The sequence below is a fragment of the Mustela erminea genome, chromosome 1 (genome assembly GCF_009829155.1).
Source record: "Mustela erminea isolate mMusErm1 chromosome 1, mMusErm1.Pri, whole genome shotgun sequence".
Taxonomy (NCBI): Eukaryota; Metazoa; Chordata; class Mammalia; order Carnivora; family Mustelidae; genus Mustela; species Mustela erminea.
This window is the reverse complement of record NC_045614.1, coordinates 16,509,709-16,527,898: the sequence shown is the minus strand read 5'-3', so window position 1 is coordinate 16,527,898 and position 18,190 is coordinate 16,509,709. Positions and strand designations below refer to the sequence as shown.

Below are 18,190 nucleotides of genomic sequence, written 5' to 3'. Positions count from 1 at the left end.
CTATTATTAACATTTTATCCCACAGGCGGTATCATGTGCATTCAGTCCAGACCTTCCTGTCTGAGTTATGTGAAAGGAAACTGTAGAACCTGTTACCCCTACATACTTCAGGGTGCACTTCCAAAGAATGGGAACATCCTCATACATAACCACATTGCACTGATCAACATCAGTAGGCTCTGTGTTAACCTAGCCCTTGTATCTAATCTACTTAGGGGTGTCCTGGCTTAGTTGGTTGATGCGATCATGTTCTTCATAACACTTTTTCCTCTAGCACAGGATCTCCCAGTCTAGGGCCCCGTGCTGCATTCAGCTGTCATGTCCTTTATCTCCTTTAATCAGGAACTTCCTCAGCCTTCTTCACCTTTCTTGACATTGACATTTTTGAACAATAGAGCTCCCTGCTTTTTAACAGGACATTCCTCACTTGGATCTATCTGATGATTCACCATCATCAGATTCAGGTCATGCATCCCTGTCTGGATACTACAGGAGCCATGTTGTGTCCTCCTCCGGACATCATATCTGGAGGCACTTGACGTCCATCTGCCCTTCACTGGGGATGTTAAATCTGATCATTGGGTCAAAGTGTTGTCCGATTTCTCTGTTATACAATTACTATTGCTGTCTTTGTAACTAATGAGTAGTCTGTGTGGAAACCATTCAGAACCATGCAGATATCCTGTGCCTCATCAAAAATGCCCAATCCATTGGGGAAATTGGAAGGGGAGGTGAACCATGAGAGACTATAGACTCTGAAAAACAACCTGAGGGTCTTGAAGGGACGGGGGGTGGGAGGATGGGGGAACAAGGTGGCAGGTATTAGGGAGGGCACGTATTGCGTGGAGCACTGGGTGTGGTGCAAAAAGCATGAATATTGTTACACTGAAAAGAAATTTTTAAAAAATGGGAAAAAAAATGCCCAATCCTAGAATTAGCAACCATTGGAGGTTCTTCCCTGAATTAGCCTTCTCTCTGATGGCTGTACAGTGATCTTCCAACCCCAACTCCACCTCCACAGTTACCTACTGACCTCTCCCATAAGCAGAGCCCTCCCCACTCACCTATTTACTTACCTACTTATTATTAATATAGAGGTGTGAATTCCTGTGTTTTTCAATATAGATCTTTGATTTTTTTTTTTAAGATTTTATTTATTTGACAGAGAGAGACACAGCCAGAAAAGGAATGCAAGCAGGGGGAGTGAGAGAGGGAGAAGCAGGCTTCCTGCTGAGCGGGGAGCCCGATGTGAGGCTTAATCCCAGAACCCCGGGATCATGACCTGAGCCAAACTTAATGGTTAAGCCACTTAGACACTTAATGACTGAGCCACCCAGGCACCCCTGGATCTTTGATTTTGATCTGTGATCCACATTAACTCCTGTGACTCTATTGCCTATTCAATGATAATAATAAGATAAATTTAATTTTTAAAAATAACTTTGGGCACTATTATGCAGTGACATACTGTGACCTTCATGGAGTCATGTCTTCCTATAACTCTTGAAGCTAAGACTTAATTTCCTCCCAAAGATCTAACTTTGCTTTAGACTGTGGCATAACTAGAGGGACCCCAAGCTCTCTAGCCTCAGTTTCAAATGAGATCATGCTAACCTCAAAATCCAGATTACAATGGCTCTGGGACACACTCTACTCCCCTGCCCCCCAGGACTTCAGAACCATCCTCCCCACCCCCTAAAGACAACTTCAGTTAATGATGAGGTTCCTGAAGTGGTCTCCTGTGTTGTCATCCACAAACTGTGGTGCTCATCCCTTCTAACCCTTCCATGAGATCCTTGGCCTCTATGGCTACTCAAGGTGGCCCTCTTCACTTCCATGACTGAAGATGTTCCCCATGAATGTACCATCCAGTGAGGCCAGGATGCACTTCCAATGGCTCTTAAAGCTTCAAGACCTTTGAGGTACATACGCTTATGCCTGATCTTATGTGTATGGTCTCAAACAGAATCATCTATCTTATACTTGGCCCAGTTAGATTATAGGAACCAGGGGATCTAGAGTCAGCAGTTCCTGTTACAGAATTTAATTCCTGCCAAGAGTCCCACTCTGATGCTGATTCCAAATACCTCTGCTGATGCTGGTCTCTGCCCTGAATCCCACTTCCCCACAGATGGGTCCAGACTCGAACTGTGGTAACCAGGCCTCTGTCCACTTTGTGCTGTACCTAAGATTGGACTTCCCCTTTTGTCCGTCCAGTCTGCATGAGCTGGAACTCAGTTCCACCTTTGTCCAGCCTGAGAAGTATTTTAGAACTTTCTGTTTAAGGCAAAACCATGACTTCTTTTTCACACTAAAACCAAACATGAGGAATTGTGAACTCCTTAGTTTCAAATTGTGTCTTCATATTTAGGGAATAAACATTGGTTAAACACTTCCTATATGAGTCCTCTTGATAATTACCTACTTTGGCAAAGAGCAATCACACACACCCATAATTGGCCAATAAAGCTGTGGAAATAAATGTCTAGCTAAAAATAATATATAGTTTGAATCAAAACAACATGATACTTCTCTACTCCTTTCAAAATGACTAAAACTTTTAAAGCTAGTAACATCCAATTTTGACCAGGTGCATGGAAATGGGGACATCTGTACACTATTGTGGAAATGTAAATAAATACCATCTCCATAGAGGGCAATCTGGCAATATGCACCAAAATGTAAAATTCACATACATTCTCACATACACAAAATGTAAAATTCACATATGACCCAGAAATCCACCACTTCTGAAAAATCCATCCCATAGAAATATCAATGCAGTGCATTAAAGGTATAGCTTCAGGGATGTTCCCTGTATCACTGGGATAATTTTAAAACTTGGAAGCAAACCAGGCGTCCGTTGACAGGGAAGTAGGTAAAATATGGCACCACAATGTGGTGGAACGCTTTTCAATTGCTAGAATAAAATGGGCTTGGAAAGATGTTCGTGCCACTTTGCTTAAAGGAAAAGGATATATCAGTGGGCATAATATGATCCCATTTTTGTAGAGAAAATCAATACAACCAACAGTGGTTCTTTGAAAATTTTGATACAATCAATAAGTGTCTAGTCAGACTAAGAAAGAGAGGATTCAGATTATTAATATTAGGAACAAAAGAGGAGACATCACCACAAACTACATCAGCATTAAAAAGTAATAGGGGAATATTACGAACAGTACTATGCCCACAAATTTGATAACCTATGGACCAATTCCTTCAAATATACAACCTGTCAAAACTCACACAAGAAGAAACAGACAATGTGAATAGGCCTCTATCTACTAAGAAATTGAATCAACAATTAATAACTCTCCAACACAGAAATCACCAGACCAGATGGGCCTGTGGGTGAATTCTACCAAACATTTAAAGAAGAAATTACATCTATTCCCTATAATCTCTTTCAGAAGATAGAAGCAGAAGGAACACTTCCAAACTCAACCTGTGAGGCCAGCATTATCTAATATAATTTATCACAAGAATTAAAAATGTATATATAAATGGGTCTTCATCAAAACTAAAGACTTTTGTTTATGAAAGGACACTCTCAACAAATTTAAAAAGTTCTCACAAAATGGGAGAAGTTATTTGCAAATCATATATCTGAGAAGACTCTAGTATCCAGAATATATAAATAATGCTTACAATTTTATAATAAAAAGCCAAATAACCCAAACTTGAGAAAGGGGAAGTTTCTGCATGGACACGTCTCAAGGAAGTACCCAAAGGACCAATAAGCATATGAAAAGATACTTAGCCTTGTTATCCATGAAAGATATGTACATCAAAATCATGGTGAGCTACCATTTCATACTCTGTAATTTAAAAAGGAAAGAAAGAGAGAAAATGAACAAGGATTGGTGAAGAAAGGGGGAAACTGGGGCCCTCATGCACTGTTGGTGGGAAAGCAAAATGGTACAGCTCTGTGAAAAGCAGTCTGGCAGTTCCCCCAGAAAGTTTAAACATAGAGTCACCATACACCCCTGTAATTCCACTCTTGAGTATGTAGGCAAGAGAACTGAAAATACATGTCCACACAAAAACTTGTCCATGAATGTTCAGGGTAGCATTATCCATAATAGCCCCAAAGTGGAAACAACCCAAATATCCCTCAGCTGATGAATGGGTAAATGAAATGTGGTGTATCCATACAGTGGAATAGTATTCAACCGCAAAATGGAAGGAAGTAGTGATACATCCCAGAATATGCATGAGCCTTCAAAACATTATACTCAGTGAAAGAGACCAGTCACCGAAGGTCACATATTATAAGATTTCACCCAGATGAAAAGTCCAGAATAGGCAAAACCATAAGGACAGCAAGTAGATTAGTGGTTGCTAGGGGGGATGGAGGGAAATGGGAAAGGGACTGACTGCTAACAAGTACGGGATTTTTCTTGGGGGGGCTGGAAATGTTCCAGAATTGAATAGCAAGGATGCTTGTAAATATTGTGAATATGTTAAACACTACAGAATTCTACAATTTAAAGTAGTAAATTTTTTGTTCCATGAATGTTATCTCAATTTAAAACCATCATCATTGGGGGTCCTGCGTGGTTCAGTCAGTTAAGCATCTACCTTTGGCTCAAGTGATGGTCCCAGGGTCCTGGGATCAAGCTCCGCATCCACTTCCCTGCTCATTGGAGAGCCTGCTTCTCTCTCTCCCTCTGCTGCTCCCCCTGCTCGTGTGCTCAAGTGCTCTCTCTCGCTCTCTCTCTGTCAAATAAATATATAATAAAATAAAAATCATCATCGCCATCATCATATGTAACTGGTATGTTAATAAATATAAATTTTACTAAAATACAGATGCAACTTTTAAAAAATTTATCCTTTAGGATTCCTTGCAACCCCAAAATTACCTGACCCTTTTCTCAGGGGGACCCAGGGGCCCAGATGACCCTTAAGTTGTGAACCACACCTGCCTTTGGAGATAGGTCAGGCGATCAGCAATGGGGCCGGTTCTGACAGGATGGCTTGGGTGGGAGTGGGGAGGTTGAGGGTGGGTCAATCCGGGAAGCCAGAAAAGGGAGAGGAGGGATTAGCCAAGGCTCCCTGCCTCCCTCTGAGACTATACGCAACCGCAACCGTCTTCCCTTTAACCTTCTGGGCAGGGCAGTGTTTCAGTTTCTTGGAGCACAATGTGCAGCAGAGAAGTGCCATTTCTCCCTCAAGACGCATCTAAAGAGGTGTAGATCTAGGTGAGTTCCTTTACAAACACTTCTAACTTGTGTTTTCCTCTGATATTAATAGCATGTACCAGGTGGAGAGCTAGTAAATATGCAGAGTCCTGACCTCTACTTCCAGAGCCTCTGAGGCCCTACGTCTGCGGATTTCCCTAAATCTGCATTGCTAAAAACCTGGTCCAAGCACTTTGAGTAGACCTATCATGTACATGTTTTTCTTTTTCCTCTGCTGAAGAAAGAAAGTATAGGGGGTTATCTGGTGCCTCGCCTTTAGGTCAGGCATTATGATCAGTGGTTGGATAATTTAGATCTGTGTTTCTCCATCCAGAAGCATATTGTGGACTGGAAGGCTAACTTTGATCTTTTGGGGTTGAGCAAGCGGAGACAGGGAGGGAGGACAGTGACAGGCAAAAGGGGACCGGGCTCCTAGAATATAACTCACAGTGGTTTGGGGTTTGGCACCATTTTGCCTTGTGCATCCCCAAGACCTCCCAACCCCAGACCAGAAGCGCCTATGATATTTTGTGTATAGGAATGATTAACCACCAGAAGAGTGAAATAGCTTTTGTAGATGTCCAATATCCCTTTAATTTCTGATTTTCTCAGAGTTTACATCATGAATGGGTATGGGGTTCTGTCAAATACTTTTCTGCATTGATCAAAAAGTGTCACGTAGCTTTTGTCTTTATTCTGTCAATATGGTGACAAATTGCTTGATTTTTAAAAAGATTTTACTTTTTTTTCGAAAGAGAGAGAGAGCACAAGTGAATTGAGGAGCAGAGGGATAAGCAGACTTTCTGCTGAGCAGGGACTCTGAAGCTGGGTTCAATCTCAGAACCCTGAGAACATGACCTGACCCAAAAGCAGACGCTTAACCAACTGAGCCACTGAGGTGCCCCAAATTACTTGAGTTTTCAAATGTTAAACCATTCTCATATTTCTGGAATAAACACCACTTTGTCATTGATATATACTCCTTTTAAAGTAGATTGCTGGATTTGACACGCTAACACTTGGTTAAGGAATTTTTGCGTCTATATTGATGAGTCATGCTGGTTTTGTAGTTTCCTTTATTGTGATGTTTTTGTCTGGTTTTGGTATCAGGATGATGCTGGCCTCCTGAAATGATTTGAGAAGTGTTCTGTACTGTACCTCAGATTGTTTGTAAAAGATTGGTATTATTTCTTCCTTAGAAGTTTGACAGAATGCATGAGAAAAAAATCATCTAGTTCCGGAGTGTTCTTTGTGACAAAGTTTTTTTTATAGTTAATTAAATTTCTCCAATAAAAGTAGGACTTCACAGATTTGCTGTATCACCTCTTTGTCAGCTTTGGTAGGTTGAATTTTCAAAGAGATCTGTCCATTTTATTTACGTTGCTGTATCTAATGTAAAATTGATCATAATATTTCTTTGTTAGTCACTTAAATCTATAAGATCTGTAGCAATGCCCATTCTTCCATACCTGCTACCCAGAATTTGTGTCCTCCCTCTTTATGTTCTCAACCTAACTAGAGTTCTATTACATTTTTAAAATTTTTTTCCAACAACCGGTTTTTCCTCTCTTTTTATTCCCTATTTTTTATTTTTTCTTTTATCTGTATTTCCTTCCTTCTAATTCCATTGGGTGTAACTTGCTCTTTTGTTTCCCTAGCTTCTGAGTCATTAATTTTAGATCACTAATTTTAGACCTTTCTTTTTTCCAATATGAGCATTGAAAGGTATACATATCTGAGTATGCTTTGGTTGTGTGCCATGAATTTTGATATGTGTTATTTTCGTTATTATTTGGTTCCAAATATTTTATAATTAGCCTTTGATTTTTTTCCCTTTGACTCTGAGTCTTTAGAAATAAGTCATTTTACTTCCAAATTATTTTGGCCTTTCTAGATATCTTATTGTTATTTGTTTCCACTTCCTTTTGGGCCTTTCATTTAGTTTGTCTTTCTCTTCTGAGATCTATCTTTCCATTCATTAGGGATATATTTTCCTTTAGTCCTTTAGTCAGTCCCTTGAGCACAGTGAAGAGAGTTGCATTTCCATGCTTATTTCATGAATTCCAACATCTGGGTCATCTCAGGGTCAGTTTCTTGATGGGGTTTTTTCCTTTTGAGGGTGGACCACGTTCTCCTATTTCTCCACATGCCGAGTGATGTATTGTAGCCTGATCATTACAGATGCTATGCTGTGCAGACCAGATTCTGTTTTATTCTTTTGAAAAGTAATCATTGTTTTATTTGTTGTTTGTTCTATCACCCAATTAAAGTGGCCAGCTCAGACTCTAAACTTTGCCTCCCATGAAATAGGCAGCAGCTCAATTTCAGTTCACCGCCTCCGCATTCACAGGGGCATTCATGGTTCAGAGGTCAGCCAAACATCTGGGCAGAGTAAACACACAGATCCTGAGGTTCTCACTATCTAACCCTTTCTTCTCTGCGATGTCACCTCATCCCCTCTCCAGTGGCTGTGACTGCCCTAAGTTCAGCCCTCTAGTTTTTCAAGACCAAAAAATTGTGACTTTGCTACTGGAATTTTAGCTGTCCCTTATGACCGGCTCCTGCACTGAGGCCAAAGCCAAAAAATGGGAATCCCACCTGTGCCATTCAGTTGCTCTCCTTTTTCAAATGCCTGGTCCCTTCCAGTATTCACCATCTTTTGGTTGCCCAATAGTGCCCAGAGGAAGGTTTGGGGCTTTGGTTTTGGTTTCTTTCCCAGGGTTTATAGCTCTTATCTGTGGAATGGTTGGTCAAATCTTAGCTTACTCAAATATTATTGAGAAATGAAACCCACTTATGTTATCTTTTCCATGGTAAATAATTCAGTACTTGATAGCCAGGCAAAGCAGGAACTAGAAAGTCCTCTTAACAACCCATTCAATCTGCGTTATTCAGGACCACAGATCTGAAAAAAACTAGGTAAAGAGGGAGAAATGGAAGTTGAGTTGATTGGCTATTGGCTCCCTGCCATCCCAGACCAGCCTGAGGACTTCCTTTATTCTGGAGAGTTGAGGAGAAAATGTGAACTCCACTCAACGTAGAGACCTGTGATTATCTTATCTTGGCGATGCAACACAAATCATCAGCCAAGGAAGCCAAACCAGCTTTCTGTTGTTTTGTTCTATGTTCATGAGATATGTTACAACACTGAGATTTTGTCAAGCTACTTGTTTTTAGTAAATTGCAATAAAAGAGGGACAAGATATCTTCTTTGTCAGGATAAGTCACTTAATTTTGAGAAATTTCTAACCACGCAGCTGGGCTGATGATATTAAGAAGATGGGTCAGCTTACACTGGCCCTAGGTCAGGAGAAGATAAAAGCCAAGCAGTAGACTTTGGGGATCACCTGTATGATATGAGGGGTGCTTACAAGGCCCCATCCCAAAATATCTGCATTTCCAACTCATCACACTACAGGAAATCCCAGACATTTTTACGATTTCTATTTTCCTTCTAAACTATAAGCGTCTTATAGATAGAGACTATTTATAAGTTATGTTTCCACCCAAAAGCCCAGCATCTGTCACAGGGCCTGGCATATGTCAGAAGTCATCAAACACAATTGGATTGAATCAGATGAGCTCCTCTTTAAAATGTAGACTCCCACTTTCTAAATGTCAAAAAAAAAAAAAAAAAAAGAAAAAGAAAAAGAAAAAGAAAAGACATGGACAGAATTAAAAGCTAAGAAGCACAATAGGTTGACAGTACCAAAAAGTGCTCTTAAAAATTCATAAGGAAGGGGTGCCTGGGTAGCTTAGCAGGTTAAAGTCTCTGCCTTCGGCTCAGGTCATGACCCCAGGTCTTGGGATTCAGCCCCATATCAGGCTCTCTGCTCTGCAGGGAGCCTGCTTCCTCCTCTCTCTCTCTGCCTGCCTCTGCCTATTTGTAATCTCTGTCTGTCAAATAAATTAATTAAATATTTAAAAAAATTTTTTTTAATTCATAAGGAAAACATTATTAGTCCAAGCAAAAAATGAACAAAATTCATAAATACTTTCAAAATAAGAAACATAAGTGGACAGTAAACATACAAAAGCTTATGTATTCCTCTTTGGGAATCAAAAGAATACAAAAGAAACCAACTATATGTAATATTTTCAACCATCTTCACTTTGGTGTTTGGAGACATGAATTGACTTACTACCTAAAATAGGACATGTCTGAGACGCCCCCTTTTATTCCTCCCATCCCAAACTAGGTAAGTGAGAAACTTGGGCTGCTTTTCCCTTTCTCCTCCTCCAAGTACAAGACAGGAGAGCTTAGGTTTGGCTCCCGGCTGGGCTCTCCTTCCTGCTTACTGGCTTTATACTGTTGAAAAGGGCACTTCACCAGTCTGAGCCTTGGGTTCCTCTTCTATAAGGTAGGGGTGGCTGTGCCTTACAGACAGTCGCAGGATGGAAGGAGCAGGGGAATAGCCTGTGCTAGTACAGTGTCTGGCTCTTAAGTCACTCCCTCTCCTCTTCCTGGCCTTCAAGTCTCATAGTTTCCCAAACCTCACTAACTCAGAGGATTGAATCAGTGTGACTCAATACAGTTCTCTTAGCTACTCCCCTCCGACAGGGCACTTAGCTTATTGCCATTTGTTTGTCTCTATAGGATGTTCTGTAAACCAAACTCCCGTGTGAGGCAGCCTTCTGCTCAGAGAGTTAATCTTCTGTGTTAGCAAGTGTGTGAACCAGCCTGATGCCATCTTGGACAAATCTGCCATGATGACCACTCTGTGACCTGGAGCCCTCTTGAGCACAGTCCCCCCACATACCACCACAATCACCATTCTTTCCTTTCGTCTAACCACTTGCATAATAAATTAACCTTAAGTATATGCTTGGAACATAAAGGCCTTGATCTATTCTGGAGATACAACAATGACAGACAAATATTCTCAAACATTTCCTCCTAGTCGTCACCCATTATGCACTCCCCAGCCTCTAGGGCTGCAAAATCAGGTGTAACAGGAGGTCTCAGAGTGCAGAGATACACTCATCTTGCAGCAACCCAAGACACACCTCTGTCCATAAGCCCCTTTAATAAGCCATTTCTTGGCAGGCTGGACTTTACTGGCCTTTTTTCTTTGGCCTCATGGCTCCTTTGGCCTTTGGAGGTCACTCTGCATATACTTCCCTTTCAAGGGACATCTGTGTTGGTGACGATTTGGTCTCCCAGAATCTCAGTGTTCGTCGTAATCTTGAGGTTATTTCACACCTGAGTTTACATGAGAGATGTTTCCTCCTTTCTTTTTAGACCTGTTTCAAGAGACAGCAAGTTTCCTGAACAATCCTGATATCAGAATTTCTTTACTTTATGGAAGAAAGGAAAGGAGGGAGCAGAGGAAGTAAAGAATGGAGGGACAGAGGGAGAGACAAAGGGAAGGAGGCAGAGTAAATGCTACTAGATATTTGCTAAATAAATGAAGGAACAATTGGGGGGTCATTAGCTCTATTTTATAGATGACGACCTGAGGTTCAGAAAGGTTAGATAGCTTTCCCAGAAATACAGTAACGGGGCTCACATTTGACCTCAGTTCTTTGACTCCAATTCCATTGCTCTTCCTCATACACCTACGGGAAGAAGGGTCTAGCTTAGTGCTACTCAAATGCCAGTCTCCAAGGAGAAATGGGGTGTATGACAGAATGCAAATGAATGCACCACTTCCTTCATCAGGAGAGCCTTGCTAAGAAAAAAAAGCCTGCCAAACTAAACAGAATGCTTAGTGACTTATGTGTTCTGGCAAAGTTCCTAGTCACCTTACAGTTAAGTGACCATAGGTAGCTGGACCATGGACCACACACTTCTTATGTAATATGGGTCCTATGGATTCTAGCCTAACCATGTGGTCTGAAACTCTGCATCTCTGTCATTTCAGATGCTTTCTTTGTCTAGATGGAGCCCTCAGGCACCCCAGAGTCCATCACCCCTTTTGAATATGATCCTCAGAGCTTACTGTGTGAGAACAAGACCTTTACCTTTGCCACCATCAGCACCACCATCCTGTACCTCCTGGTGTTCCTCCTCAGCCTGGTGGGCAACAGCCTGGTGTTGTGGGTCCTAGTGAAGTATGAGAGCCTGGAATCCCTCACCAATGTCTTCATCTTCAACCTGTGCCTCTCAGATCTGGCGTTCTCCTGCTTGTTGCCAGTGTGGATCACGGCGTACCACTGGGGCTGGCTGCTGGGGGACTTCCTCTGCAAGCTCCTCAGCATGATCTTCTCCATCAGCCTCTACAGCAGCATCTTCTTCCTGACCATCATGACTATCCACCGCTACCTGTCGGTGGTGAGGCCCCTCTCATCCCTGCGTGTCCACACCCTCCAGTGCCGTGTGCTGGTGACCATAGCTGTGTGGGCAACCAGCATCCTGTCCTCCATCCCTGATGCTATCTTCCACACAGTGCTTTCTTCACAGTGTCAGTACTCAGAAAGGAAGGGGTTCCTAACCTCGGTCTACCAGCATAATGTCTTCTTCCTGCTCTCCATCGGGATTATCCTGTTCTGCTACGTGGAGATTCTCAAGACCCTGTTCCGCTCTCGGTCCAAACGGCGCCCTCGGACAGTCAGGCTTATATTCACCATCGTGGCAGCCTACTTCCTTAGCTGGGCTCCCTACAACCTGCTCCTGTTTCTGGAGACACTGCTGAAACTTGGGGTCATCCAGAGCTGCGAGTTCAGCCAACAGATGGATTATGCCATGCTCATCTGCCGCAACCTTGCCTTCTCCCACTGCTGCTTCAACCCAGTGCTCTACGTTTTTGTCGGGGTCAAGTTCCGCAGACATCTCAAAAGTCTGCTCCGGCACTTCCGGATCTGCGGGCAGCAGGCAGCCAGCATTCCTCATCACACAGCAGGCTCCTTCAATTACGAGGGTGCCTCCTTCTATTGAAAGGGAGTTCAGTGGTGCCAATGGAGGTAGACAGAGCTGCTGGAGTGGGACCAGGGAGAAGCAGGGCAGGAGGGCATGCTGGCGAATGCCATGGCCACCTTCCACAAGTAGGTCCTTCATGTCTCGTCTTCTGCAGATAGTGGCAGAAACTGGAAACTGTATATTTCCATCCAGAAAAACATTTCTTGGATTCTGAGTTCATCATTCATTCCTTCATTAATTCATTCCTTCAGACATTGCTTAGTCCAGAAGGCTCTGAAACTTGGAAGGATTCCCAGAAAGGAATCCCTCCAAGGCTTTTTGAGGGTCTGAGGCTCCGTGTGTGTGCTAATTGTATAGATGCAGACTGATGGTAGATGGTCTGTCCCCTGCTCACCTGGAGGGTTGTGCCAGCTGACTTTGGAGGGGTTGGCTCTGCACTCCTCTGTGACTGCTGGGTGAGACTGTTTCACTGGGCCAAGATAAGCATATCCTCAAATAAGCAAGTCAGAATGTAATCTGGATCCTGAAGACCCAACTAGACAGGAGATACATTCCATGTCATAGCTCTAGTGTATGCCACATGAACTAGCACCTGGATATTCAGCCCATAAATAATCTTTTGTGGAAAGACTGAATGCAGTAAGTGCCATCTTCTGCATGAAGCATTTGTCTGCAGGACATAAAGATAAGGAGATACCATCATGACCCTCTAGGTACCAATAGTCCAGCTCTGAAGGTCCAGAAAACTAAACATCCTCCTCGGCCAAGGCAACCAGGGTGAAGATTCCTACATCTCATCCTCTCTGGATGGATATCGAGCTGATACTTCAGATTCATCAGTTTCCACCTCAGATGTTCTCCATCTGCTTGGCTGATGGCACCAGCTTCCCCCAGCCACCGACACTCCAAACCCGCATCATCTCTGAGTCCTACATTTCCCTTCCCTCCACTCCCACAGCCAAGTCCTGTTGCCTCTGCCTTCCCCATGTCCCCCAGAGCTGTTTCTGTCCATGTTCATTGAATGCCCGTGGTTCCATCCCCAAATGATCTCACTTCCTCAGCATCTTCCACTCCTCACCTCTTTCCCCACAAAGTGTCCTCTGAATGGACACCAGGGTGCTTCGGAACCCTTCGTGGATCCTCACACTATGCAAATAAAGCCCAAACACCTCAGCAAGTCTTTCAGGGCCCCTGCAATCTGGGGCCAATGAACTTTTCCATTGTTATTCCACCTTCTGCCATCCCCCCCATGCAGCTCAGGATCCAACCACAAAAAAACCACACCCTTCTCCCATCCTTCCAGACACCCTTCCCCCAGTCTCCTCTGGGTCCCCGTCATGTGGTCCCCAGGGCCTGGAACACCTGTCCTCCTACTCCACTACCTACAAGCCCCAGCTGAAACTCCTCAGGAAGACCTTCCCTATCTGAAAATCAGAAGAGCACTCTCTGGTGTGCTGTGGCACTCCGCTTGTCCCCTCTGAAATAGTATTTGTCACTCTCTACCATGTGTCATAGTTACACTTGTGCATGTCTTATCTTCCCGCCCCATTGGAATGCAGAGTGCCTGAGGTCTTGCACCCCAGGTCCTGCACCCTGCCAAGGGCCCTGGTGTTCTAGCACAACGTATTGAGTGGGAACAAAGAATGACAACTGTCATTATTTTTCTAATGTATGCATTTGGGGGACCCATGCCTAGGAAACACAGTCGAGCTTTCTTGCCCCAGGCTGCTGGAGTTACAGTAACCCTTCCTCCCTAATCTATGCTCTCAGAGCACCAGGCTTATCCTTCTCTTTGGCAACGTCTATACTTGACCTTGCTTTTTAGTTAGACGTACACATGCCTGCCTCTCACACTGTCCCATAGCATCACATCTCAGGACATAGATGAAACCCATCTTTAAAATTTTCCCATACCACACAGATCTGTTTCCAACCTGATTTAGCTCTAGAGTGGGGCCTTTGGAAAATCTCCCTAGGTGATTCTGACCTGCACCCCAGTTGGGTATGGTTGGCTGTAAGTCCTTGAAAATGAGAATTCCGGATTCTTCCCACAGTCCCTTGGGCAGGACTTTGCACACAGCAGTCACTCAGTCTATGCCTTTTGAATAAAGTAGCTACTGTTCCAGCCTTTGGCTGGCACATAGAGAGCACGTAAAGCATTCACCCCTTCAGCTCCAGCTACGGTTTCAATGATGCATTTGCAATTGGGTGGCCAGCCTTAGAGGCATTTTATCTGGCTGGGGAAGACTGAAGGTCTAGTTTTAAAAATTAGGCCAATAACACCTGCTGGAGAGGACTGGGTGGTGCACCAGTGAAGGACAAAGCTCTCATGGTCTTGCCAACTAATGGGTGGGGACATCACTCAGCACAGATAGAAGAAAGAGCAAAAGGAAGGAGACAATGAGTAGTTGTGGGCTCAGAGATAAGCGAATGGACTTCTGGTTAGGATAATCATTCGGTGCCCCTTTCAAACCTAATATTATTAAAACTTCGTTCAACTTTTATTCAGAGGGCAGGCTGAGTCCAGGGAGGGGAAAGGCGGAGGACTACAGCCCCAAAACCAAAGCTGCATGTTCTCAACCCCACTCTTCCCAGAAGGCAGGTTTCAGGGTCTTGCCTTACTACCAGAGCATGCCTTTTGAGAGGTTCACTTCTTTGCCTTACTACCAGAGAGGGAACCTCTCAAAAGGTTCACTTCTTCATCTCCTTACCCCATCCCATTCCTTCCCAACAAAAGCTGCTCTGCTAAGTATATCTTTCAACACATTCAGCCACACCCCTGAGATCCTGTCACTAAATACACTCGTGTCTATCTCCTTACATTTCTAGTGATTTTTGTCATCCCCAAGAGTAGAAAGTGGAGCCTCTTCTCCTAATGTAGTTCCTTGGGAATCCAAGAGCAGAGGCCCAGAGAAGCACAGATGTGAATGGGAAGACAGAGGGACATCCTATCAGAGAGGGAACCGTGAATAAGACTGCCGAAAAGTACAATCAGAGAGCTACACATGGGTGGCCACTCTCTACATACCTTGACCACACCCTCGTTGGCCACAACCTCCTGCTTTCCCCCTCTCTCCACCCACAGAACCACGGTTCGACCTCAGCTAGACTCTTGTGGGCCTGTCTCTCCCCCTGTAGTCAATCAAAGTGCCCCGGATACTGGGCTGCAGATCTCCTGCCATGCCTGGCACATAAAACATCCACAGTGGTTCCTAGAAAAGATGTCTTAACGGCATTTCTACCTCCCTGCTCTCTCGGACAAAATCAGGAAGGGAGGAGGAACCTTGCTGGTCTTTGAATGGGAACTTTAAGCCCAGGGCAGCCCCAGACCTCAGACGACCCTAGCCAGAGTAGAAGTTCCTCAAAGGCACAAGCCTCCTGCTGAAACTCTAGAACCTCCCTTGGTGCCCCACAGGGTTTGTGGTTGGTTGAATAAGTGGATTGGAGACCATCTTTTTGGCTTTTTCCTACTTCTGGTTTTTTTTTTTTTTTTTTTCCTTTCCACACTTCCTTATATTACATCTTCTGGTCAACCCCAGGTACCACCAATGGCTTCCCACGAACTCTTCCCTAGAGTCCATCAGTCCAGACATTGCCCGGTTTGCTGACCTCCTGATAGCTTTCATTTATGGAACCTACCTGGGACAGGACAAGGAGGCCCACGAGTCTGGGAAAACCCAGCAGAAGAGACCCCAAAGCAGACTATCTATCTGAAAAGGCTCTCAGGATCTGAGCCCTGGACGCAAACCCCAAATCTAAGCTCCTTTACTGACTCACTGTGACCTTGGACATCTCAGACCCTCAGTGTCCTCCTCTGTAAAACTGTATAAATGCCAACAACACAAAGGCAGACTACCCACATGATGGAGGTGCACATGATGTCACACGCATAAAAGTACTTGCTTTGCCAATGATTCAGCTCCAAATAGGAATTACTATTGTAATCATCTCACAAAGACAGAAAGCATCATTGTATCACATGCACAAATAAAAGATTTGCACGGACGCACCTCTGGCTGTGTTCCCCTTATTTCTACCCAATTTCTACGCCTAACAATTCTCTGCTTATTGGGGATCTGGGTTAGGATTTAGGGTGCAGGGAGGAATACAGGAGGAGGATTGGAGATAAAGTGTGGAACAAATCTTGTATGGCTCTGGATGGTGGGAAATTGGTTCTTTTAGGCCTTAGGCAAAATTGTCCAGGAGGCCAAGTGTATCTTGAGTGCTCCAGGGCTCATCTCTCTCCTGGCCTGACACCTTAGTTCGCTATCTTCAAGTCCAAGGTTTTTTTTTTTTTTCCCCTATTTTATGACCCATTGTGTCAGAACAAGGACTTTTCAGAGATCACCTCTCCAATCAGAAGGAATGATACACTTCCTGCTGGGAATTTTGGGTATCCTGAAAACTTGGTGGAAGATATTTTGCAGGTTTGGGGGAAGTTTTGGAAGGGGGTAAGGCTTATCCTGAACTCCACTCTCTACCTTGGGGCCAGTCCAGATTTTAGGTCCAAGGTGCCTACAACCCCCTCTCCCACACACCCATCCCCTCCACAAAACAGAGTGTGGCCAGAAGGACTGAAGGACAATGGCAGTTTGGTTCCTTGATTTTCACCATATCAGAAAATCAGACTTGAGCATCACTCATGGTTAGAGAAAGGACATGGGCAGTGGATGGGCACTGGAGAGTTGCAAGGATTAGAGATGGGGCCAGAGGTGAGAATGGAGAGGGTATGCAGATCTCCAGAATGTTCCTTGCCACATATGGAGGCCCACTCTGTGTGAAGGCAGCACAAGCCCGTGTTTGTGGCAGGGGGAGGGTATAAGACCACAAAGACAAATTAGCTCTATTCTCAAGTTGGCCAGCCTCTGGTCATTTGGCCTGTTTGGGGAAAGATTTCCATAGTATTACTCTAGGCCTAGGGAATTGCTGGCCCTCTTTCCAGAGGACTTGGATGAACCTTCTGGACTCAGAGAAAATTACAAGGCTCAATTGTCCATGCAATTGGGAATGTCCACCTTAAATACGTCACCTTACATGTGTCATTAAAACTATTTCAAAGCACTTTACAACAAACTATGAGAGTTTGGAGAAGTACCCACCTGCATCTTTTTCCTCACTTCGGTTACAATTGGTTCGGCAATCTGCCTCTGATTTTTTCCAATAGTGAGGGTAAAATGAGTTTAAAAAAAAAAAAAAAACACTGAACATTACTAATTTCTCAAAGCATCTTCTGTTTACTTAAAAATTAGAGGAAACCCACAAATACTGGTCTTGATAGGAAATCACACTCACTTTTCTGGCTGGATCTTTAGCAAACCACTTCCCCTCCTTATTTATTCAACATAACTGGAGAGGTTTAAACTCAGTTATCTCTAAGATCCCTTCCTATGATTAAAAAAACGAAGTGTATGGGTGTATAATTTCATAAAGTTGCATTTCCATGGGGTTCTTTAGGGTATACAAGCCTGTAGCTTCCGGCATGTATGGGTTGAACTGTGTCCTTCTCTTACTCCCCACCAAATTCTTAAGTTTAAGTCCTAATTCTCAGTGCCTCTGAACATGACCTTCTCTGTAAGGGTAGTTACTACATATGTAATGATATAAAGTGAGGCCATATAGGTGAGGGTGAACCCATAACCCCTTAAGACTGGTGTCCCTATAAAAATGAAAATTTGGACACAGATCCAGACAAAGGGAGAACGCTGTGTGAAGACTGGAGTTATACTATCAGAAGTCAAGAACACCAGAGATCAGCAGCAAGCACTAGAAAACAGGAGAAGCATGGAACAGGTGCTCCCTCGCAGCCTTAGAAGGAGTCAATCCTACAGACACCCTGATCGTAGACTTCTGGCCTGGAGACCTGTTTAAGTCACCTAGTCTCTGGGACTTTCTTTTTTTTTTTTTTTTTAAAGATTTTATTTATTTATTTGACAGAGAGAAATCACAAGTAGATGGAGAGGCAGGCAGAGAGAGAGAGAGAGGGAAGCAGGCTCCCTGCTGAGCAGAGAGCCCGATGCGGGACTCGATCCCAGGACCCTGAGATCATGACCTGAGCCGAAGGCAGCGGCTCAACCCACTGAGCCACCCAGGCGCCCTCTCTGGGACTTTCTGAAGGCAGCATAAGCAGGCTAATACAGGGCACTGA

At 43.9% G+C, this 18,190-nt stretch overlaps 1 protein-coding gene across 1 annotated transcript; it reads left to right on the top strand.

The window, feature by feature from the left end:
* The first annotated feature begins 5,079 nt into the window (after window positions 1-5,079).
* Window positions 5,080-16,048, top strand: XCR1 (X-C motif chemokine receptor 1). Its single transcript, XM_032317557.1, has 3 exons — window positions 5,080-5,207; window positions 11,051-14,690; window positions 14,735-16,048. Exon 2 carries the CDS (start codon window positions 11,068-11,070, stop codon window positions 12,061-12,063), a length of 996 nt encoding a protein of 331 aa, XP_032173448.1. The 5' UTR covers window positions 5,080-5,207; window positions 11,051-11,067; the 3' UTR covers window positions 12,064-14,690; window positions 14,735-16,048.
* The last annotated feature ends 2,142 nt before the right edge of the window (window positions 16,049-18,190 follow it).